Genomic DNA, 24,636 nt, shown 5'->3' with positions numbered 1-24,636 from the left:
TTTATGTGTAAAAAACTTCTTTAGAAAAAGAGTTTCAACAAAAAAAAAAAAAAAAAATCATAAAATTTAGTGAAATAGTTGTTGGATTGAGTTAAATATGAAATTTGTTTAAACCAAAGATATGAAAGGAAAATTTAAAATATTGTTATTATCAATGGTACATTTTTGGAGTATATTTTTAGTATTAAATAATTGAAGTAATTAAAAATTTGTTATTATTTTGCTACTTAATATCGGAGTAGTATTTCTTTAACCCATTACAGGAAAACGAATTTTCCCTTAATATGTGTATTTAGTAAAAATATTTTCCTTGCAATGGACATAGCTTAGACATTATTTTAACTAATTTGAAGTGTCAAAAAATATATATTTATTTAATAGATGTGATCTCAATGAGAGTTAGGAAAGAGTTATCTCAAATAATTTAGCTTACCTCTATCTAAAACTTTAAACCAAGTAGCAAATTGAGGACCCACGTGATCAATAGCTGAAAAATGTGTTGGTACACAGAAACTTTTTGTCCGCCGATTTTTACTGTTTTGTTATTATTTGGAGATAGAATTAGGAGTTATGATGTTCTCTAATATAGTTTACTTTTTAGAAGATCCTTATTGGAGATCTGGAAGATGGGCTTAGCTTAGCTAGACAAGACTAAGCTATGGACTCCAAGTCAAGTCTCGAGTCCGAATTCACATCTCTAACAATGATTGACAATTGTATCTTAATTATTTATTTATTATTAAACTATTAATTAGTATAATAACGATTAATGAATAATAAATGTAAAATTGAAAACTCTTCTTCTTTTTGCTGGGATGTTAAAAAAAAAGGACAAAGAATAAAATAATTTCTTATTTCCTTATAGCAATTTTGAGTTTGAGTCGTGCTCAAAAACACTTTATTATAATTTATGTCCCAGTTTACGTCAGTAAAAAAGTAAATAAGTGACATCATATGAAAAGTGACATATTTACGAAAAAATGTTAAAACGCTGCACCATTATATCTCCAAAAGCTAACGGTCACGTTTCGTTACTTTATTTTAATGCTTTACCTCTATCATGCTCTACACTTACTGAGAAGCGTTCTGTTATCAAATCTCTAGGAGGTATAAATACATTTTTTAATTAAATTTCTTTACTTTCCTATAATTCCTTGTCCATTTAGCTTTTGGACTGACTGTGGCTGCTAAAAACAAAACACTTAAGCTTGATTTACTATGATTAATTATTAAAAAATACGCCTATAACCATTATTGGAAAATCCTAGTCCTCCATGCAAAATTTTAGAACTTTATAAGCTACCAACTTGGGGTTTGATTAAAGAAAAATATGTGTAACGGACCGACAGAAGGACAAACTAATATTCTGTTTTACATGTACATATAGGGATCAAATAAAATTATTTGTAAATAAATCTTACAATCGTAAGCCATTCGGAGAGCATTTTTAAAGGTAAATATATACCGAAAAAAATATCTAATTACTAATATTTTAAGCCTTTCAACAGAAAAATCGCAAAAATAAAATTATTGGTTTCGATAAACGATTCTCCAAATACAAATGAATATAGTTTAGGAAATGTGTATAAGTTTGTGATAATAGGCAACTTTGGTTGCAATAATATCTATACGTAATATCTATAGTAACCTGACTGAATTGTTGAAATTATTTATTTTGTCCCTTATATTTTGGATATTCGTAACAATGTGACCACTTCTAATAATACTCCATTAAATAAAGCTAGAGATGTAAATCTTTAACTTTAACATTTATTTGAATTACTTTTCAATAGAAACAGCGTTGTTATTTTCCATAGTTGTTATAATTATTATTTAACTCTTGATGAAAGTAAACACGAGTTATAAGTGTAAGTTCTTGTTTGCTTATGAGGGTAAATATATATGCTGGATATGGAGTGGGATTTGTGTATATTTCCTTTTCTCCCTCCCAAAATAACGTCAATAGAAAAAGAGAATAAATAATCTAATAAAATGCTATAACGTCTAAGCTACTCTGCTGACAATTATTCTTGATATGGTTATAGTTACCATATCATTTTTCAGTTTTACACACTGACAAGCATATAATTTACAACTCTAATTATAGTTATGAAATTACTGTGCAATTAAATAAAAAAAATTATTCTATAGATGTGAAATTTGTCAAAGAAAGTTTACTCAACTTTCTCATTTGCAACAGCATATCCGTACTCATACAGGAGATAAGCCATATAAATGTCAATACAACGGATGTCTAAAAGCCTTCTCTCAGCTCTCCAATCTCCAATCTCATTCAAGATGCCATCAATCAGATAAACCTTATAAATGTAATGCATGTTATAAATGTTTTTCCGATGAAGCGGCACTTTTAGAACACATTCCAAAACATAAAGATTCAAAGCATCTAAAAAAACATATTTGTTATTTTTGTGGAAAAAGCTATACTCAAGAGGTTTATTTACAAAAGCATATGCAGAAACATGCTGATAGAGAAGAAAAGGAAACAGTCAATTCATCTTACTTCTCAAGTAATAATGATTTAAAAACGTTTTATAAATAGACACATATTTATTATTATCAAGGTGAATATGGCTATGGTATTGGTTCTAGTACATATAACCAGTTAAACTCACAAATTAGAATTCAATCTACATCTACAACTATCAACCACCATATAAATTTTCATATTCAACCGCAACAATATAATTATAATATATCACATGAAGAAAGGAAGAGTATTAATTCACCAAGTTTAGTTCCACTACAAGGAGGAAACATTTTGAATGCCACATCAGCAAGGGGCTGCACATTTTATGATCCTTTATCATTTCCAAAACAAGTAATTAACAATATTAAAAAATCAATATTTCCATACTATTTCATATGTAACTTCAGATAACACAAGAAACAATCGATAAATAAATGAGGCAATGAAAAGAGGTAATAGAAACAATTATATATATATTCTAAATATTACCAGAAAAACATGGTGAAACATACTGTATTTTACAAAATAAATAAAAGATATTCCCTAAAGTTATAACATAAAACATAAAATGCATTTTTATTTACTATACAAATAAAGAAATCCAAACTTGTTCAAATTTTTTAAAGATTCATAATAATAAAAATTTAAATCCTATACTATTTTAATAGTAATTATTGTTTTGAAGTAAATTATTACAAGCTTCTTTATTAGAACTTCACACTCACATTATTTTAAATTATCATTTTGGAAGTAAAAGTGAAGTAGAAAATTCATCATTCTAATACATCAGTATTTTTGTAGAGAATTTTTTGATTAGAAAATAAAAACTGTTGGTATTAATGTTTTCTTTAACATTATGTTCTTGGGTGTTGCTAACTTACATCATTTTTTATTTTTGGCCGAGGGGGTGGGGGGGCTTATCCGCCAAACTTAACACTGTTATTTATTATATAAATTTAATTACAATATTGGTTGTTCTAATTAAAATATCTAATTCTAATTTCGATATTAGAATTAATTGGTTATCATTGTAAATTTTTAAGCGTAATAAAATTAGAATACACAGTAATAACTTGATATACGAGTTTATTGAGTTTATTTCGTAATTGGTAGGCCAGAACAATTGCTCTCATAAGAAATAACTAAATTTTTTAACTTGAAACGTTTCTCGTGTCCAGTTGCCAACTATTATTATCTCAATAAAAATTATAATACATGCTTTCAAGGTGGTCAAAAGTCCTTTGACCAGAATCTCTTCAGGCAAATCTGCAGGATTATAATTTATTGGGGGGCTTCGTTTTTGGGGGAAAAAAATCAAAAATGATATTTTATATATTCAATTTTAAGGAAAAAAATCAAAAATGATATTTTAAATATTCAATTTTAAGGAAAAAAAATCAAAAATGATATTTTAAATATTCAATTTTAAGGAAAAAAAATTAAAAATTCATAGCTATTTACAGAAAATTATTTTTATTTTGGAAATATAATTTCAAAAATTAAATTTCTTTTTAAAATTTTAAAAATTGGCCATCTTACTTATTCTCTTCATCGGGCTCCTGTCTATCTTCTCCTTCACTGAGTTGAAATAAGGATGGATACCCAATTTTTTTGAGATTACCACTTCCAGGAGTCCGTTTGAGGCTCATCCCATCCTTGTTCAGCTTCTTCACCTTGAAAGCGCATTCTCCAACCTGCTGACTATCCGGACAATTTCTGCCCCTTGACTTGGGTATCGAGCAAATCGGATATCCTTTTTCTTTGAACCCCAATCGTCGCACTCTATCATTATACAAATGCAATTTTTAAAAAATGTAGTAATTGGACTATAGCTCAGGTAACTTAAAATAGTGTAAAATAAGTGTTAAGAGCTTTAAACAATTTTAAATCCTACTACACTGATTCGTTGCTGCACACTGTATAAAAATTTAATTTCTTTCTTTCACGTTTGATTAGAAAACTATTTTTAAACATCTTCAGCTTGCCAAAGAGACTTGAATAATCGCAAATACCTTGGTCGGTGTAGCTAATCAAAAATTGCTTAGAGAAAATAGCACAGTTAACCATATATAATTTAATACATCTTATGTTAAATTACTTGAAATTATTAAAAGATACTTTCATTAAGTTAAAACTGTTTCAATGGAGATTATTTTCACAGAGTATACCACAGTATAAAAACAACGGAAATGGCCGCCATGTCTATGCAAAGAAAATTTCGTTCTGAAGAGATGCAGGTCATTAAGAATTAAATTAATTAAATTTTAAAGAATGGTGACGATTGGTTGGAGATTATTGACTTTTATGTAAGGATGCCCGTAAATCAAAAATTTAGGGAAAGTATCAGTAAGTCATTTTTATAGCAAGTTGGATTTCATTTAGGCAAATCATCAAATTCCCTTCTTAGCATAGCCAAAGCGAAAAGTGCTACATCGACTCAATGTGGATTATATCAATATGTGAGCATGTCATTTGGTCTAAATATGTCACAAGATCGTTTCAAATGATGATTGACAGAATGTTGGGAAGTATTTGTATAGGCTTTGTTTATGTTGATGACATTCTTTTGTTTTCCTAGACGGAAAAGTAGCATCATAAACTTGTAGGTGAGGTTTTAATGCTCTAACGAAGTAATGGATTGAATTTGAAAATTGAAAAAAGTCAATATTGTAAAACAGAGGTTGGTTGTAATCTTTCTTCTTCAAAAGGTGTTTATATCAATAATTGGAAAATTTTCTGAGTTGAAACAGATGACAAGACTACAAATAGTGAAACATTTCAAGTAATGGATTGGTATGGTTAATTATTATAATTATATATAATTATTTGTTCCTTGTCTAGGCGATCTATAAAGTTTAATTTATAAAGCTATCAACAATCAGAAGAAGAATGCTACGATTTCATGGTTACTAGAATTAGATCGAGCTTTTAAAATGTTGAAACTATGTAAGGATAAGATTATAATGCTTTCTAATTATTTTCCTTGGGCGAATTGAGGATAAGGGTTGAGGCTTCGGATAATGGAATTGGAACAGTTCTTGAGGAAGAATAAGACTGTAAATTTCATCCTTTGGCCTTCTTTATTCCAGGATATAAATTCAAAATAATCTGCATTTTCTCGTAAGTTTTTAGCAGCTAGGGAAGCAATACTACATTTTGGTCATATTATTGAAGGAAGCAAAATTATGTGGTTTACTGATCATAAACCATTAATTACTGCACAATTCGTCAAAAATCCAAAATGGCAAAATAAATAACACAGATAATTCTCTAGAATTCAGCGAAATAAATGTTAAATTGACCCATACATCTGGCAAAAGTAATATACTAGTAGATTTTGTCTCGAGAGTTAATGTGATGGAATTAAGTCTTTACTACTGGAAACATTGGGGAAAAGAACAAACAATAGAAAATCTTCTATATGAAATGCCAATTAGTTGAATCGATAGAAATGGATTAAGAAAACATACTAAATGACGTGAGAGCCAAATATCCTAGGCCTATCGTATCTAGGGAACAGATCAATAAATTGACAAAAAAAAAAATAATTCTTAATAGGTAATTAAAATATATAGCACGACGATGCTCAAAAGTTACTAATGGAATATATTAAAGTATCAAAGCTCAAACACTTCAATAAATATGAAGATGCTACACGTAGAGAAATCAATTTCATGTTTGAAGGAATAGTGTTTAACAACCTGAATCTAAGAAATAACGAAAATAAACTGGTAGAATATTTACTTATTCCGGTTTACTCAAACCATTCCAAGTACTCATCCAATGTGAGTAAAACTGATTGGCTCCAATTCGAAGTAAATACAGTTGAGAACTGTCCAGTCAATGCCAAAGTAACACCAACGAACCTAGAAATGAGAGAAATATTCAAAGAGCAAATGTCCCAGTGAAGAAGGAGACTTGCCACAGATTATTGTGATTTAAACAAGATCACTAAATCTGATTTCCAAGTGGTTCCAAGCTGAGGACCACTAATCAGTTAACGAGCTATCCCATAGCTCGTTAACTGATTAGTGGTCCTCAGTTTGGAAAAGCCAAGTATATTATTGAGTTAAACATGGCGGGTGTTTACATTGCAGTTCCAGTAAAAGATGAAAATCAAGACTAGTTGACATTATTATCTCCGTTTGTAACATACACATTCCTTTTCATGCAAGTTGGATCAAAGAATGCATGTGGAATACCCACAAGATTGATGACAAAGGTATAAGGACCACAAGTTGACAGGAAAATACTATTAAGATTATTTTATGACATCCTCATAATTGGTAAGACATTTATGGAAATCTTATTGAGACTTGCATAATTCCCTTTCAGAACAAAGCAAACTAACCTCAGGATCAAGACGACCAAGACAGACCTATTCCTCCCTCAAAATAATGGTTAGGTCATATCATTAGGAAAGGTCAAATTTCACCATCTCAGAGATTAATTGAAGTTATCAAGGATTGGCCCAGTCCAGAAAACATCAGAGATCTGCAAACATTTTAGGTAAAACATCTTATTAAAAGAAATTCCTTCCTATTTATAGTAAGAAAGCAGAACCACTAACTAAGTTACTACGTCAAGCGAAGGAATGGAATTGAGATGAAGAAAAAAAAAAGTTTTCCTAGCCTTCAAATAGAAGTTAATAAAAAACCCTTACAATTAACTCCAAATTTCATTAACAAGTTTACAGTAGAAAAGGATACTTCTAGCTTCACTATTGGAGCTGTATTAACACAAATGAGAGATGAAAAAATACCATCTAATTTCATATGGCACAAACATTAAATAAATGTCCATGGAACAATTCAAAATTGAAAAAAAAAAAAAAAAGCTCTATACAACCCTAACATTTGTAAAACATTTTAAATACTTTCTTCTAGGACAGCAGGAATATTTCTAGAACATTTTAAATACTTTCTTCTAAGGAAACAATTTACTATCCAAACGGATCATCTACCTCTGCAATAGTTTATTAAAATAATTTTTCTTTCAGGTATGCTTCATAGATGGCAAGATAAACTACCCAAATATGAATTTAATATATTTTTTTAAAAATATGACAAGACAAATCAAAACCGATGCTTTAAGGTGACTATCTGACCATCAGAGAGTCGAAGAAGAAATAGTTATGACAGCAGAGGATCTTTATTTTTTTGATTTAATCAACAGTAAATCATGAAAAAAGACGCTATAATAACCCGGAGTAAATCAAATAAAGCAAAAGAAAGTGTAAATGTTCAAAACATACATTCCATGCCAGAAGAAGAACCTCAACAAAGGGAATTTTCTAAAATTGAATTTAATGAATCTGAAAATAAGGATGAAACGATTAAATGCCATTGGAGAAAGTACGAATCCAACATGAAGAAAATAATCATTCATTTCAAGGAGAAAAAAAGAAAGGCCTCTTCCCCAGTTACAAGTGATAATGAGTAAAAACGCATTTGCTCAAGCATAAGATCATACAATTATTCGGAAGAAGGATACGATAATGCATTTCATGAAGATGTAGATGTTTGAATGCCTGGACACTCGTCAAATATAGAACATTGATAATGATGAAATTAAATTTAATCTTAATAATTATTTTCACTATTTGTTTTTGTTCTACCACTCCAACTTTTAAATAAATCAAGAAGATGGCTTACTTTGAACCAGACGGTCAAATAGCAACATATTTTACTCTGGTATAAGTACAAGATTATCCTAATCCTGGAAATGGTAAACGTTCAGACTCAATAAAACAGCAAGAAGCACAAAAAGTGTGGGTACAAAACAAGGCAATCTTCCAACTGAGAAAGATAATTTCGTAATTACAAGAAGGAGTAAATGAAAATAAGTCTCAGATATGGTATAGCAAAAACCAACAATGTTCAAAGAGGCAAAAATCATTTGTAATTCGAATACGTGGAGGATCGCATTCGAAAGTATCTTGGTTGGACTTTATGAACATAGACGAGATTATGATTATGTAAGGGATATGATTAAAGACGGTTAAGAGTTTAGACAAGAAGATGAAAACTTTTTAAAAACCCTGAACATACTAGCCAAGGTAGAGAAACAATTTCTTGGAAAAAGATGTTGAGCTGACTACAGGATGTGAAAATTGAGGATTGTGAGAATTGAATGGTAATCTTTGAATCAATCAAGATCAAAGTAATAAGATGGATAGACGGACTCAACAAACTTTATGTGGAGTATTAACACCAAGTCTATTGCCAATCCGATATGCAAAGAAACTAATGTATTGGGTTGGAGCAACTTTGGTATCAAGTATCCAAGTGAGGACGAGGGAGTAGCCTAATTATATATAGACTTCCTGTATCTTCATTTCTTTTAAAAAGGTCCCTGTAAATAAATATATTTTTGTAGTGTCTTTAGTTCATGATACCAGTTAAATTAAGGAAGGTAGAAGGAGGATTAAAACTATGGAATGATTCCCCTGCATAATATTAAACATTTTTTAAATCTATTTAAATTCATGAAAGTGATTTCGGTCATAAAAAATGATGAGGCCTGGATATCATACAATGCTATGGATATAACAAATATGGCTGCCAATACATTTAAAGGTACAAGATACTACCTATTAGCCATATCTGGATTAGCAATCAAAGACATCTATCTTAGTATTTTTTTATTTTTGCTGGAGAGCTAAACACGTATTAAAATTAAAACTCACGAAGACCCAATACTCCTTAAGAAAATGGATTACCAGGATGGTACACACCCTCAAAAAAAACGAAAAAAAACTGAAAGGACGCAATTTCACAAAGGGTGAGCATCAATAGTATCATCACACCCATAAGTACACCAACACATCAAAAACCATGTATTAGTCATCAACTATATTCTCTTTTATTATATAAGATGAATAAAAACAATGAATACAAACAGGATATTTGAAACTATCTGAGCTTCTAAATTTAATAATTTTTCAAGCATTAGTAATTTATAACTTGTGTTACTTAGTAAGAATAAACTTTTGTCATATCATTATACAGAGTACTTCATCTTATTTCCAAATCTGAAAAAATAAATTAATTAAGTAAGAAAAAGTATTTCTCCAGTTATCGTGGGAGATTGTGTTTGTTAGTTATTGTTTCAAAGTTCTTAAATTTTGATTGATCATAAACGTATTTGTCCTTCCTGTATCCTCATTTCTTTTAAAATTGCCCTGTAAATATATCTATTTTTGTAGTTTCTTTAGATTTCTTTTCTTTTTGCCAGTATGCATATTTCCCATGTATATTGTCAATGAGGTATAAATAGATATAGAATTTTTGTAAGAGCACGAGGAGAAGGCAGGGGTTAGGGATACAGTATTACTATTTTTTTAAGGAGTATTGGTTCTTCGTGAGTTTTAATTTTGATACGTGTTTAGTTAATAAATTATCTTTAGTTAAGAAAACCTGCATAACCGGTGGGACAGGATTCATTTTTACATATTATATGGGATTGTAATGCTCAATGAAGCGGCTGTGGAAGAAATTTTTCTTTAATAGTTTGAGTATACTCAAGGGAACTGCTACCTGAATGTACAAAATACGAATAATCTGTAAAGGATTTAGTACTTTTATTCAATAAGTTCTTTTAGTGAATCAGTTCTTTCGATAACTCAGTTCTTTTAAAAATGCAGTTCTTTTAAAGATTCAATTCTTTAGTGCGTCAGTTCTTTTGTTCAAATAGTTCAGTTGAGTGTTATATTCTAGAAATGAATTACTATTCCCAGCATTATCCTACGAATGATGATAATTGGTCTAACTTGTAGGATTCAATCCGGAGTTGAGCTTGAAGCAAGGGAGAGTAAGTGGTCCTAAGGAAGGGAGTGAGGGGCCCGAGCAATTAGCTTAATCGTTTACGTATATTTGAATTGTGGAAAGAGAAAAGAGGATTATTAAATTGATGATTGTCGATGGGTGAGAAGAAGTAGGAGCGAGCAGTAATACAAATAGACGATGAAGAAAAACAGTAATTACATGATTTACTTATATTTCGCAAACTTTAAATAATATCTACGGATTCAATTTCTACTCTCTATTAAAGAATCATCATGACGTCATTTCTAATCCATAAACACCATAACTAATTTGTATTCGTCTCCCATCCATCAAAAATCATCACTCATCAAAATTACCGACTGGTCACTCCTAAGCTCCCTCTACAGCCCTACACAAAAGTTACTAATGCCCGGGAATGAATTTGACAGGAAATGAATTTACTGGGAATCAAATTACCGCTACCAGTATTATAGACTGTATGACTTGGCGTCATATTTTCGAAAAAATGCAACCTCTTCGAATATTCAATGCTACTATCTCCCTCAGTAAAATTGTAATTTATCCTAGGAGATAATAGTATTGTAATCTCTACTAGTAGAATTACTGATTTTCCTAGGAAAGATCATGATCATAATTTGTCCTAGGACAGCTCGTGTTATTATAACTATTTCAATACTTATCTGTGTATATATGCTCCCAATATATTTTTACATTATCCCAATCCAACAGAAATAACATATTGTCCCGGATAAAAGCGATTGAATGAAGATTTCCCTGAATTCTTTGGATTTGTAGTCTTACATGGGAACCCATGTTTGTTGAAGATTATCGTCGCTAGATAAAGTAGTTTTTACTTACAATTAAAATATCGGTTTGAACTTGGAAGTTTTGTTTCAGTCACTATTCTCTATTATTATCTATAATTCTTTATTTTTGTTTGTATGTATGAGGTTACACATCAAAATATTATCTAAGTTATTTTTATTGTATTACGGCTCCGACTAAAAAGAAAAAGCTTGTTTAACTGTTTGGAGCAATTCAACTCTTATTCAACAGAAATGCTGAATATGTCAATGATAAAAAGAGGACTAATGAAGGCCTGTGAAGGGAATTCCAAATAGTACGGCGTTCTATGGAACGTGCGTTCAATCAGAATGACAGATTTTTTTTGAATGTTGAACGTTGAAATTGTGATTCGTTCCAATAGGTTTTAGTAATTTTGGAAGTGGTGAAGTTGTCCAAGGGGTAAGTATCCTAGAAATACGACTATGGAAATTCCGGTGCAATTTTTGAAATTGGAGAGGGACCTAAAGTCTCTACCCCTGCAGACGCCCCTGATATTAATATTCATTATATGAGAATTAACCACTCTAAAAAGTACATAATTATTGTTAATGTCCCTTTTACGCAGTAATAGTTTAATTTATCGTGTATTCAATGAAAGACATTCTTACGCTCTTCATTATTTCAAGAGTTGTTTACTGCCAAATATAAAAAACAAAGACGGACACAACATTTTTTGTATGGATTTTTAGTAATTCATATTGAGTGGATATTGGAGTAAGATGTTATGTTTAACGTAACTAGTTGCAATTAAGGTTGATAGTGTTTCTATTAATGTTGGCTGCAATGAATTTTTTCAATGTCGCCTACATTTCGGGATTTAGTTAAAAAAAACTATTTATTCATATGGAAAGTACACGAATCACATTAACAGGTTCCATAATTTATATCCATGAAATGACAGGTAATATTTGAAATGAGATATTACTGTCAATAAAAGTCTTCAAATTCAAATTTCTGGTATAAATTGGGATACCCGAGAGTGTTATCAGTAGTTTAAAAACTCTGTTGTATTCATCCGACTTAATTTGGCTCCAACATTGTCTTACAAATATAGTTTAATAATTTCCTGATTTGATAAATGTAGTGGTAAATTTTGGCTACTTTAAGTACAATTAGCGGTGCCTTAAAAGGATCATAATCATGTGTTCATTAAAATAAACAATAATTTCTTCGAAAAGGTATTCCATTTTCTATTTTGAGACAAATTATTCGACCTACCTTTTGGGTGCTACAAATATGTAATTTTATTACAATGAATCAATACTATTAACAGTGGGTCATAAGTTATATATAATAGATTTCAATAATTCAGTATGACTTAAAACATCTATATTTACATATGAAATTAAGAAGATATCCATATGAACCACAACGGACCTAGCTATTCTACTTCTGTGAAAATAAAATATTTTTTTTTTTTAGTCGGCTATTAATGTTCAGAATTTAAGTTTGATTTTCTTTTTGTATGATTCTCATAGACATTTCAGACAAAAAAGCTTTGGTGCCTACAGATAGAAAACAACCGTTCACGTTTTCTTACGTTCAATATCATTTAGCAATCCCATTTGGAGTATCTGACTTTTTTATGGCTCAAAAACTGTACAGCTTTATTTAACAAGAACGCTAGTATATGCAAATATATTGTACAAACTTGGTACTACCTTATGGAACATAATTTTCAATGGAAATAAGCACAAACGTTTTGAATGCCCAGCTTTTAATCAGTTATATAAATCTTGTTGAATTAAGGGTCGTTTTGTTTCAATATGTTTAAAATAAAAATGGAAATCGCCTACTTTATTAATATTTCAATGACCAATTTAGTAGAAAATAATAAGGAAAAAATACATATTGAAGTTGTAATTAGGTTCAACGGAAACAACTTTATAACTAAAACTTTGGAAGTCCAAGATGGTGGTGCTGATATTTCTGTTATGGTGATGGAAATATCTCGGAATTTTTTTTTAAAAAATCAAATTAATTTTTAGCCAAGAATAAACGAGGTTGCATAACTTCAAAGTTTAGATCAAATTGGAGCATTTTTTGCAAATATCTGTGTTAATAAATTGGAAACTTTTTCACTGATTGTTGTTTGTCGATATGTGAATGATTTTTACCGTAAAACATGTAAAAATCTTAATATTATTCATGATAGTTCCTCACACCTTACGTCAAAAATGACAATGTATTTTCAATAAATGACAACTCTTCCTCTGAAAACGAAGTGTGTCCAGTTACACATGAGCAAATTAAAACTCTTTCATCACAAATATATGATCAAGAGCAAAGAACTTTAATTAGTAGAAAATAAATTAAAGTTAGCATACAGTTGTATTTATGTGAACTTATGCGTATGAAAGGGGAATCTATCGGAGATGCAATGAAGATTGTACTGAAGTTCATTGCTAAACTGTTTGCTATTAATTCTGACTGCCAAAAAACTTATTTTCTCCGAGACAAGGCCCGCCTTAGAAGAAATTGAGAAAAGGAAAATTATTCGAAAGGATGGAGTTATTACCACTCATTGGTATTACCCAATAGTTATTGTTCCCAAGTTAAATGGGGGAAATTAGGTTTTGCATGGCTCTAACAAAACTCAATTCTCAAGTTTTGCGTACTATACAATAGTATAGTATTATACAATACTACTGTTGTAGCTATTTCTGGATTTAATAAAGGAGATCGTTATTTTGCTAAAATAGGTTTAGGAAAAGGATATTGACAGGTACTTCTACATTCAGATACCCAGGAATTGATATTTCAATTGATATTTTCAAAGGATATGAAATTTCAGAGAACTCGAACAAAGTAGACTTTAGGAAGAATTTAGTGATATCTGAAATTCTTATTTCTACAACTCGTACTGATCTAAGGTAATTTATGGGATTAGCAAATCAACTGTAGATTTTGTCACAAGTTCTCTAAATATACACAAACTCTTCAGGATTTCATTAGGATCAAGAACGAACTCCAACGGCTATTTGACCATATCAATATTTTTGAAACAAACAAGAAAATTATCACATCTCCTCCAGTTTTCGCCATGTTTAATAAAAATGATTAAACTCACATAAAAACATATGCTTGAAGGAAAAATGGATTTGAATAACCACTTGTACAAAAACAAGACCACACAAAAGAATGGAAACCAGTCAAATGCCGTACCTGATACCTCCAAAAAGCTGAAACACGATATTTTACGGTAGAGCTAGAATATTTAGCAATTTTTTGGGACATTTAAGAAATATTATAGTTACCTTGCAGGACTGCAGTATTGTTCAGTTATCATAAGCCCCTAAAATGATTATTTAACAAGTTCACCACGGATGTTATTGATAATACAAGAGTTCTGAACTACCAAACTATACTTCTCAATTATCCATTTACAGCTATTCGAAAAAAAAGAATAATAGAACAATGTATTCCTGATGAACTATCGCATGCTCCCATTAGTGATCCACATGACAAATTCAATTTTGGAGGAATCGTTTTAAACTCAGATCAAGTAATTAATGATAATTTGAATTCTAAAATTTTTAAGTTGGGAGAGTGTGTACACTCGAAATGGAATCCCTATACCTAAATTGAATTCGTTGCTATTAAATCCATTTTTACTTGTAGAGAAGAGATTTTTCACAATTTTTACTATTGCCTCAACATCACCATTACTTTGATGATTGTCCTATGATGAAGGTTTCCAATGCAAGAAACAAGTCTGACATTATTATTGACCTATATAGATTATGGGTCACTATCACTTCAAAGAATATTGCGTACGCCCATAAATGAAAATAATCTTCTGAATGACCTCAACAGATCTTTTGAAGACGGTGCATTGCCGTATTTTTCTGTTACGCTATAACCCTGAGAACAGATCAGCATAAATTAAATAATACTTTCCTCCACGGAGAGTATTATGTGAATTGACCCATTTTTAATAAGCATCCCAGTAGGGTTATTTTAGTAAAATAATATTTACTTTTATTTTTGCAAATCACTCGTCCATACTTCTGGATATTATTATTATTTTTTTAATTTTACCAAGGTAACATCATATTCTTCTTGACTTCTTCCGCAAACAGTAATACCATCTATGTAGACATAAGTACTTCTCACCTTTTCATTTAAGATTATTACATCAATTAATCGTTTGAAACCGGCAAATCCATTAGTAACAACAAACGGATTCTTGTTTAATTGATAAAGCTTACCACACACTTCAAATGCTATGAATTTCTTCTCTTTTCCTTCTATGGCTATCTGATGCTAGGCAATTTTCAGATCTTTAGTACTCAATACTGAGTATTTTGCGATTGTGCTCAATAGATCGTCTATACATGGTAGTGAATAGGCATCCGAGATTGTATATCTACCATAATAGTTCGAGGAAGCTTTTTATTACTGTTATTTTTTGTTACTAAAGCTTGGGTACTCCAAAGTGACTTGCTTTCTTCAATGATTCCATCCTTCAAGATGTGGCGCACCTCAGACTCAATAAACATATTATCGAGATCAAAGTACCGCTGTGATTGAATTGCTATATGTCTACAGTCAGACGTGGGGTTCGCAAATAATGTTGGATAAGGAAATTTCATGGTTGGGAGAAAAAATATTTCTTTGGGTGCACGATTCTTACAAACAAATTTTTGTGCAAATACCAACAATTACATAAGGTCTCCCCCAAGACCTTAGGGTCGGCTGACTCGTGTTCAACACGAACCTTTGAAGCACAGGTGATGAGAGGTTCCTTGGTGCTATGGGAGGAGCGGTTGGTCATATTCTCGACGTAGGACCACACAAAGTAGTTCATTGGGTTCAAATCTGGCGATGAGGGAGGCTAACATGAGAACGGTACGAACGCAAAAGCGTTGCAATTCAGCCAATACTGCATCCAGTTGGCTTTGTCGGCTGGAGCATAGTCCTGCTGCCACATCCACGGCCTTTCGCCAGCAACATACTTTATCCACAGCCACACCACGTCCTATAGGGCGTGATCCCAAAGACCATGACAGTGGATGGAAACTTTGTTTTCATGGCCCTGGAGACGTCTCTGGTGTTCACAGCAAGCCAGTAGTGGTTCTGAGAGATGTTGATTTTGTCCTGTACAAAATTCTTCTCATCATAGAAGAACCACAGTATGGTCGGCGCCTTTGGGTGCTTCAGCATGTTCAGTAATCTGACAGTTTTGATCAGGCGCAAACCTTTTGTTTTTTATATCAGAAGTTCGGGTGTCTGACGCCTGTATGAATTACACTTTAAGTCATGCTCCACACAGGCCTTCACCGTCCACTCTGACACCACCAGGTCACTTGCTATAACTCACATTGACCACCAGGTGTCCTTGTCGATGACATCCTGTACCTTCTTGATGAAGTAGACGTCCCAGACGTTCCTGGTGCTCTTCTCCTCCTTGGTCTTCCTCTTAACTATGTCCATCGGATTCGACGACTCCGTTAGCTGCTTTTTAAGACTGCTTACAGTTCTAATTGACATTTTCAGAATGCCAGTGATGTCAGAATTCCTTAATTTCATATGATAACTAAGCATAATCTGAATTGCGGCGCACCTTCGATCTCTCTCATTGAACATATTGGCTGTATTTGGGCACGTAGAGTGCAACTTTTTTACAATTGTTAAAGCCTATGCCGCTATGAACATTTCCCCACCAATAACAGATGGATCAGCCGATTGGTTCTCGAGTAATGTTGTCTTTACTAAGAAGCAGATTTTGTCCTCGCACCCTGTATAATGTTATATTTGTATACTTGTTTGTATTTATTAGAAAGTTTGTCTTATTATAAAATATATACAACAGGTATATCCTATCTTCCACAACATAATATTATAGTAGGTGTTCGTATTCTTGTTCTCGGACTAGCAAGTTTCAAATTCTTATTATGTGCATAATAAAATTTATAATAAGAGTACAACGTAGTATACCTATATTATTAATTATTAATCCCTATTTTTTTTTTTTTTTTTTTCCATTTAAAACGCATCACAGAGCAAAGAATGTTATATTTATCTGTGTCAGCAAATATGTCGTCTATCAAAATCAAAAGCATATATATACGTTCCTTTTTGACTTACCACCACAAGGATTTTGACAATATTTACATCTTTTATTATAAGCAACTTTATGTATTTGTAATTTTTTTTTTCAGTGAAAAATAACTTTTGATTTCAGAACCCAAAAGACGGGAATATTTTATTTTTATCTCAAGTAAAAAAATTATTTGCCTGGAAAAATTCTGGAGATGGTACTTTTTCAAGCAACAGGAAGATGCAGTAGTTTTGGAATGGGAAGCGGCAGAGAAAAATATCATCTATGTGCAAGACAAACTTACTATATCTGTTAATAAGAAGTTCTAGGCGAACCCAAGCTCTGAACCTTGGTCAGTGAAGCCTAAATATAAAAAAATTACAATAGACGAACCAAATAAAATAGAAGGGAATATTAAAATACACATGTGGAATCTTAGACAATCGTAAATTTACGACTCAGCAGGATGTATTTCCTTTTATGAAGTGTGTAAAGACTGTTACAAAATTTATAACTCGGCTATCTATGCATTTGCTGATTGCCTCGTTCGGAAATACTTAAGACTGTTTGTATCTCTAAATATGAAGGGCGTCAAAAAAAAAATGGATTTTAACAAATCCAATTTTCTGATTAAAAAACACAATCTCAAAATAACAATTACTTTTATTTAATGGATGAATAATTAATAAGAAAATAAACCTTTTTTTTTTCATTGAAATAAAAATAATAATATTATTTTTCCACAGTATAAAAATAGATTAGAAAAATTCAAGTCATAATTTAATTTATTTTTAAAAATTTAACAAGAATATTTTTCAAAAGATTAGGAGCTCTCCACCACAGCTGTTCGATAAAAGAATACACCATATGTAAATAAAATGTATTTTTCAGAAACACTAATATATTAGTTTTATTTATAATTCAAAAATCATAAAATGCATAAATAAATAAATTGGACCTTAAAAATTTAATTGCATATCAAATGTGACTATCTTAACAATAAACTTATTGGTGTATAAAAAATTAACATAGATTTGAAATTAGTTATCCAAAATTTTCATAATGGTGAATGAAATATGGTAATTTACGCATTCGGTTTACAGCCTCGCATGCATTATTAATTGAATTCGTAAGTGGTCCTGGGCCACAACTAAACACGCCAACTTTGCTAACCTATAAAAACATTATTATAGAATATTTTCTTTATAAGGCAAAAAAAAAACTTACATAGCTATGCTTTTTTTGGACAAACTTCAAAAATGCTGGCATATCAGGACGTCCAAAATGATTTATAGCTTTTAACCCAGTAAACATACTACGCTTTTGGAGTCGTTGAAAGTGGTTTTCGCAAATATACTATAAATTATTGTTTTCATAATTTAGGGGAAGGAGACTCACAATAAAACTTACAAGCATGGTTGTTCTCAAATCAAATTTATGAAAGAATTGCGTAATAAAGATGTGCATTTCAAGTACATCTGTTACATCTTTTCTTTCAACATCACGGAGAACATCAATAAACCACTCAAAATATCTATGGCTAGGACAGATCCATAAAAAGTAAACTTTCTTGCATGCAACACCAGAGTAACGATTAGTCGATGTTCCAAAAACCAAGTCATTAAGAATAGATGCATAAGGTGTCACCCCTATTCCTCCTCCAACCATTACAGCTACTTCAAACTTATACCAATCCTATATTATAAAATAGAAAAAAATGTTTCATAATCAAGCAATATTGGTAACCTGATTTCCTCCTCCAAAAGGTCCTTCAATTCGAATTTTTGGAGGGTCTTCATTTTTTTCTTGATTTCCATATTTATTAATTAAACTTTGATCAAAAAGGTTACGAAGTTTCCATGTGTATGGTCCTTGTGCCTTCACATGAATCGATAAAAAATCTTCGTGAGGAGCAGATGTAAGAGTAAAGGAATGAAATTCTTCAGGTTTTAAAGCAGTACAACTTACACGAATCCATTGGCCACTTAATACTTTCATGTTAGGGGGGCGATAAAATTTAATTTTAATTACATCTGATGGTAAAAGCTCAGTTTCTAAGATATCTAATGCCATATATCTTGTTCTAAATGTTGCTATTTTATCCAACGAATAAACGACACCAGGTACAACAAAAAAAATCCAGAATCTTGGTGGGCCTGTAAGTCTTGCTAAACCATGAAGAAGACTAAAAATGTATAAGAAGACGTAAAGTTGATGGGTGATCCAAAAATAATTAAAAGCTCGTTTGCGGACCATTGGATGAGCAAATATGAATATAATTGTTACTACAATGTATAAAATAATACCAGTTAGACCCGTTAGCGTTCTAAATAACCAAAAACTAATATTTGGTCTAAAATCAGAACTAAAGTTGAACTCTTTTGTAAGGCAATGCAAATGCTCAATAGGCTGTGTTGCTACATGATAAAAATTTACTAAATGACCTATTGAGTGCAGAATTGTAAAAAATAGAGCAGTGCAGGCACAAATTTTATGAAATTGAAGATGTGAATCCAATGGGATATATTGATGTAGACTATGCTCTTTCATTTTTGTTATTAAGTTTCGACACATAGATAATAGGAGGAGGCAGTAACAAAAAGAGAGTGACGCTGCAGAACCACGAGTAATTGCAATTCCAACGCCCATAATATGCCTCAAATCCAAGTGTTCCGACATAAATGCATAAAATATGAATCTTTCAACAAATAAAGCAATAGTAATTACAAAAAAAGTGAATAAAAAGAATATATGTTGACGATTTTCTTCAAGAAAGTTTGTAAGAGCTTCCCACCTTTTTAACCAATTTGATTTTCTCCTCTCAGCAATAGCATCTAAACCGAAGCTTTGCATACGAGCTACGTTTGTTGTTGCATCTAGATAATTTTGTTTTGCACCTTTACAATCAAGGCCTATTGCAAGAAAGTCACCTTTAAATTCTTTCATCATTGTCTTGAAATCATCATAAGTCAACGATTCTTTGTCCTCAAATCCAGCTGAATGAAACATTGAATTTATTAAGTCATTTACATTTTGTTCTGACAATTTTTGGGTCTTAGCAATATCCACTAAAGAATTTAGTAGTTCTGACAACTCTTTCTTATCAATAAATCCATTTTTGTCATCATCACACATATCAAATATAATTCTTAATTTGTCATCAGTTCGTCCTTTGCTAAACAAAACAATAGTATCCAAAAATTCTTGGAAAGAAATTCTGTTATCATTATCTTTATCTACAATATTGAACATTTTTGTCACAAAAACATCTGAATCTTTCATGCCTAACGCTTGAGCAAACTCCTTTTTACTCAAAGATGTTCGCATTACCATAATGACATCAGAAGTTACGTCTTCTAGTTTTCTTTTTTCTCCAGGCTTAAGGCCAAAAGTGAGAGCGTAAGCTTCTCTAAAAAAATGTTCTAGTCGCATTTTACGACGTTCTTTTGTTTCTGCATTTGCGAGCATGATCTCCCTAAAGCATGATATTGTTTCCAGTGTCCTTTTATTCAACCCCAAAAAATTTTCAAGCTTATTTAAGAATTTTTTCCTTTCAGATATTCCGGAAAATTCCAATACCAAATCGTAATCCTGAATAACACGCAGCAAGAGCATAGGTTTTTTACCAGAATTATCTTGAGTAACTTCTGCTATCATATTGTTAATATTTTTTACATTCACTGTCCTCAACTTTTCACCTTTGCGATTTAATAAATAAAAAGATTCATCTGGACCAAATTTTACTTTCACTGGACGTTTAGCATTTTGATGCAACCATTCCTTAACAGTCATAGAATCCATTTTTTTCCCATTATTGTTATCTTCCCTTAAAGTTTTCATTTTTCGTCTTCTTCGATTCATTAGTTTAATAACTCCATAAGCAGCTCCTGACGTTATTAAAGGAACGAAACATAATATGATGCAAGAATAAATATAAGTAACTTCACTCCCTTGAAAATAGTCATAGCCTGTTAGAAATGGACATTCCTCTAGAGTAGTGGCGTTAAGCTGGCCAGGTTGTGGACAAGGATTTCCATCTTTCCAAAAAAATACGTTTCCTTGCAGATCTTTGTCGGATAAATCTGTCACAGCTTTAATTACTATGGATAAAGAATATGTTTTTATTTCTAAAATCTCTGTTTCTGTCAATGTCCCATGCTCAACGTTTTCAAACCAGAATCGGTCTGCATCTCTAATTCGCAAAAACTCGTCCTTGATTATTTTTGAAAAAAGTGGCCCAGGCCCATCAACAGATTCTAACATTCCCCCAACATATAAATCAATGTTATTCACATCTTTATATAGGTTGCGAAGTCTCACAAAAATATCTGGATCTTCATTTGCCAATTTAGGATTAATTTCTTCGAAAGTATTTATCATTGAAAATCCATTACATTTACGTACTGTATTATAATCGGCAAGACCATTGTCTCTTCCACGCATTATATTTAGAGCTGCTAAATCTCTTCTGGAAAATTCCATGGGTCCAAAAAGTTTATTTCGAACATCAGAACATAGAATTGCATCTTCTTTTTCAGATATTTGACTTGATAATCCTAAAAGTATTTCTTCAACCGCATCTTCATTAATTTCATCCTATAAGTCACAAGAGACATAATAATTTTTTTTAAATTTCATATAATTTGATATAATTACTTGAGAATCCCACCATGTTGAGCATAGTCTCATAGCTGGGCCGCCAGAAGCAGTTTTTTTATAATTACAATTTCTATCTCTTCGATATATACCAGGTGGTATAGTTGAATGACCAAATCTGCATTTTAATATAGGAATAAGTTAAATTGTTTAAAAGACAAAAGAACAGCAAAAATATTCCATAAAGACCTGAAAGCAGCGCTCTGAAAAACGTGAGATATTCCAGGATGAATATCCGGTTTGTAACTCTCATAAGGGGGTATTACTTTGCCAAGAAATGATGGCAGGAATTCATACATTATTATGTTCTGAAGCGTTGCTATGACTCGTCGTCTTGCAGCTTGAAAAATATCCTCATCTTCCCAGTCTGGGTGTTTTTTTAAAATCTTTAGAGCTTGGAAGTTATGCCAACGATAAAAAACAATACCTAAGGCTAAGAAACCTGGATTTTGATTTACCCTAGGGTCACCTAAAACTAATAATTATCTTAATGGTAAGTGCAATACTTAATGTACGAAGCTATTAGGATTTTGTTCGTTATCAAAAAACATACTAAACATTCTTTCTGGGTTCAACATCCTTAAAACATGAGGAGCTGGTCTATTTTCTAAGGGTACACGATCCTTATTTCTTGTAGGTAGCCCAAAAATAGCATCTCCATTTGTTTTAAGTAACCCATTACTAAAAGTTCTCATAGTATTAACCCATGCTTCTTTAGTAGAATATATGAAGCTACCATCTATCCAACTAGTCATACGATTTAGCTGCTCCCTTGGAGAATTAGGGGACTGACCTGTCCTTCGATCGTAATATGCTCGATGAAACGGCATGAATGCAGTGCCTTCACATTTTTCATCATACATTTCATCACACTTTTCGATTTCAATTTTTGCCATTTCTATAGGACAACCCAGTTCACTTGCCATTAAAATTTCTGCACTAACAAGCTGACCTTTAAGATATAACAAAAAATGTATAAAGTATAAAAACCACGGAAAATATATAAATAAAAGATAAATTAACTTAATTAAAAAGTAAAATATCATCGTTGATAACTAACAATATTATTAAAAAGGAATAAGATATACTTAATATTATTATTACGGTCTGGAAAGATATGTGATTTCACATTTAACATATTTTCTTATTTTTGTCAAAAAAAAATAAAAAAAATATCCATTTATCCATTGATTTTTCCCATGTAATAAATTTTTAAAATTTTAATTTATAAAATGCTCTATAAAAGGGAAATAAATTTTCTAGCTGTATTAACCCTTCCTTATCTATCCAGTCTATCCAGCTTACATTGTTTCATTCTTCACCAAAACTATAAAACAAAGTTATTAAGCTACGGCCGTGTGGTCAATTTTGGTCCAAATTTAGTAACTACAATTGTATTTTTTCCTTGAGGGGAACTGAGGGTAGATTAATTATTTAAAAAATTAAAATTATTCATAATTTCCCATCAGATAGAGATTCAAAATACCATAAATGCCTTCATCAAAGGAAGTCAAACTGAAGTGGATTTCGAGAGCAAACTCTAAAAATGAATATCCTCTAAAGCTATTGAGTAATCTAGCATTTGTTGCAAAAGCTGTGAAGAGCAGCTTCATTGGGAAAGAAAAAGTGAAATAACACAACATTGCTCTGGACAAAACATGGCAAAAGCCTTACACAAATTCAAGCAGACTCAAATTCAAGTTCAACTTTAAGTTGTTACAAAAAAAGAGCACTGAGTCCAAAACTTCCTGATCTGATAACCTTGGCCTGAATCTCTGTAAAGCATTCTTGTCATAGGAATACCTTAGAACAAGCTAGAGAATAATCCTTTCATAAACAATTTATGGAAGACAATTTGGGCATCTCTCCCATTTGAAGCCTCTTTTCGCAAGAAATACCGGGATAAAATCTTTAAAAATGCTTCAATAAGCATTTAAGTTGATGAAATAACAGTTGCAGAAAATCATTACGTTGCAAATTTTCTGATTTCCATTTTAAATGTCTAATATAACCAGTCAGTCTTTATAAATACTACATTCCTAGATCAGACGAACCATGGCACAATTGCTAAACTTGTAAATGACACAATTATTGAAATTCTTCCAAAATTCAAGCAGCATAATTTCAATTTTATACTCAACCGATCAAGCAATTTATGTCATCAAATCAAGAGTGGATCTAAAAGTGGTTTATCCCAACTTAAAACACATTAGTTGCCTTGATCATGTTCACCCCAGACTTTGTCAGGAGTTCAATGAAACATTAAAGGAAGCTAATGGAGTCATATCAGCAATAAAAAAAATATTTAAGAAGTCACTGCAAGAATTGAAATTGGAAACAAGTCAATATCCAGTTATATATATTAACACAAAACAGAAAAATTAAAAATATTATTTATAAAGAAGTCCTTTAGTATCCCTGCTTGTAATTTTAAATAATAACATAACTGTTTATTTAATTTTTTTTTTAACTTTCATAAACTAATTATAATTTAAGGAACGACGTACCTCAATAGATAACGTATTTTCTTGCCCTCAAAGTGCGTGGTTCACGTTTTAGCCTTTCCTAGAGATGGAAATGTAACTATTGTATGTACACTTCAAAGACTTGGTGAGATGGAATTATTGTAATTATATAACGTTTATTTTTACTTGATCAGTATAACTCCATCTAACCAATGAAAGAAGCATTATTATAATTATAACTTTTAAATAAAAGTATACTTAAATTTAAGCCAAAGCATAATTACTCATACATATAAAAAGGAACTTCGCTCCAATATAGACTCAAATTTAAAAACAATTAAATTTACTTGA

At 31.2% G+C, this 24,636-nt stretch overlaps 2 protein-coding genes across 48 annotated transcripts in view; one reads left to right on the top strand and one right to left on the bottom strand.

The window, feature by feature from the left end:
• The window catches only part of LOC121127131 (uncharacterized), a 100,558-nt gene extending 91,065 nt beyond the window's left edge, over nt 1–9,493 (top strand). For 15 of the 42 annotated variants that reach the window (XM_071892230.1, XM_071892237.1, XM_071892228.1 and 12 more), the window contains 6 exons: nt 2,152–2,528; nt 2,583–2,839; nt 2,896–4,325; nt 4,650–5,270; nt 5,330–6,997; nt 7,488–9,493. In XM_071892230.1, the coding sequence (XP_071748331.1) occupies nt 2,152–2,528; nt 2,583–2,839; nt 2,896–2,922 (661 nt within the window). In that variant the 3' untranslated portion in view covers nt 2,923–4,325; nt 4,650–5,270; nt 5,330–6,997; nt 7,488–9,493. Of the gene's footprint in view, nt 1–2,151; nt 2,529–2,582; nt 2,840–2,895; nt 4,326–4,636; nt 5,271–5,329 lie in introns of all 42 variants that reach the window. The other 27 variants (XM_071892238.1, XM_071892250.1, XM_071892242.1 and 24 more) reach the window with 18 other exon arrangements.
• An 8,554-nt stretch (nt 9,494–18,047) lies between these two features.
• Nucleotides 18,048–24,636, bottom strand: part of LOC121126652 (dual oxidase) — a 41,775-nt gene continuing 35,186 nt past the window's right edge. For 4 of the 6 annotated variants that reach the window (XM_040721956.2, XM_040721957.2, XM_071892199.1 and 1 more), the window contains 7 exons: nt 22,374–22,772; nt 22,010–22,295; nt 21,821–21,938; nt 18,911–21,760; nt 18,575–18,859; nt 18,392–18,520; nt 18,048–18,337 (listed from right to left, as the gene is read on the bottom strand). In XM_040721956.2, the coding sequence (XP_040577890.1) occupies nt 18,209–18,337; nt 18,392–18,520; nt 18,575–18,859; nt 18,911–21,760; nt 21,821–21,938; nt 22,010–22,295; nt 22,374–22,772 (4,196 nt within the window). In that variant the 3' untranslated portion in view covers nt 18,048–18,208. Of the gene's footprint in view, nt 18,338–18,391; nt 18,521–18,574; nt 18,860–18,910; nt 21,761–21,820; nt 21,939–22,009; nt 22,296–22,373; nt 22,773–24,327; nt 24,386–24,636 lie in introns of all 6 variants that reach the window. The other 2 variants (XM_071892201.1, XM_071892202.1) reach the window with 1 other exon arrangement.

This window comes from Lepeophtheirus salmonis, chromosome 12, assembly GCF_016086655.4.
Source record: "Lepeophtheirus salmonis chromosome 12, UVic_Lsal_1.4, whole genome shotgun sequence".
NCBI lineage: Eukaryota > Metazoa > Arthropoda > Copepoda > Siphonostomatoida > Caligidae > Lepeophtheirus > Lepeophtheirus salmonis.
Note: the sequence above shows the minus strand (reverse complement) of the source record. Positions and strands in the feature narration are given on the sequence as shown.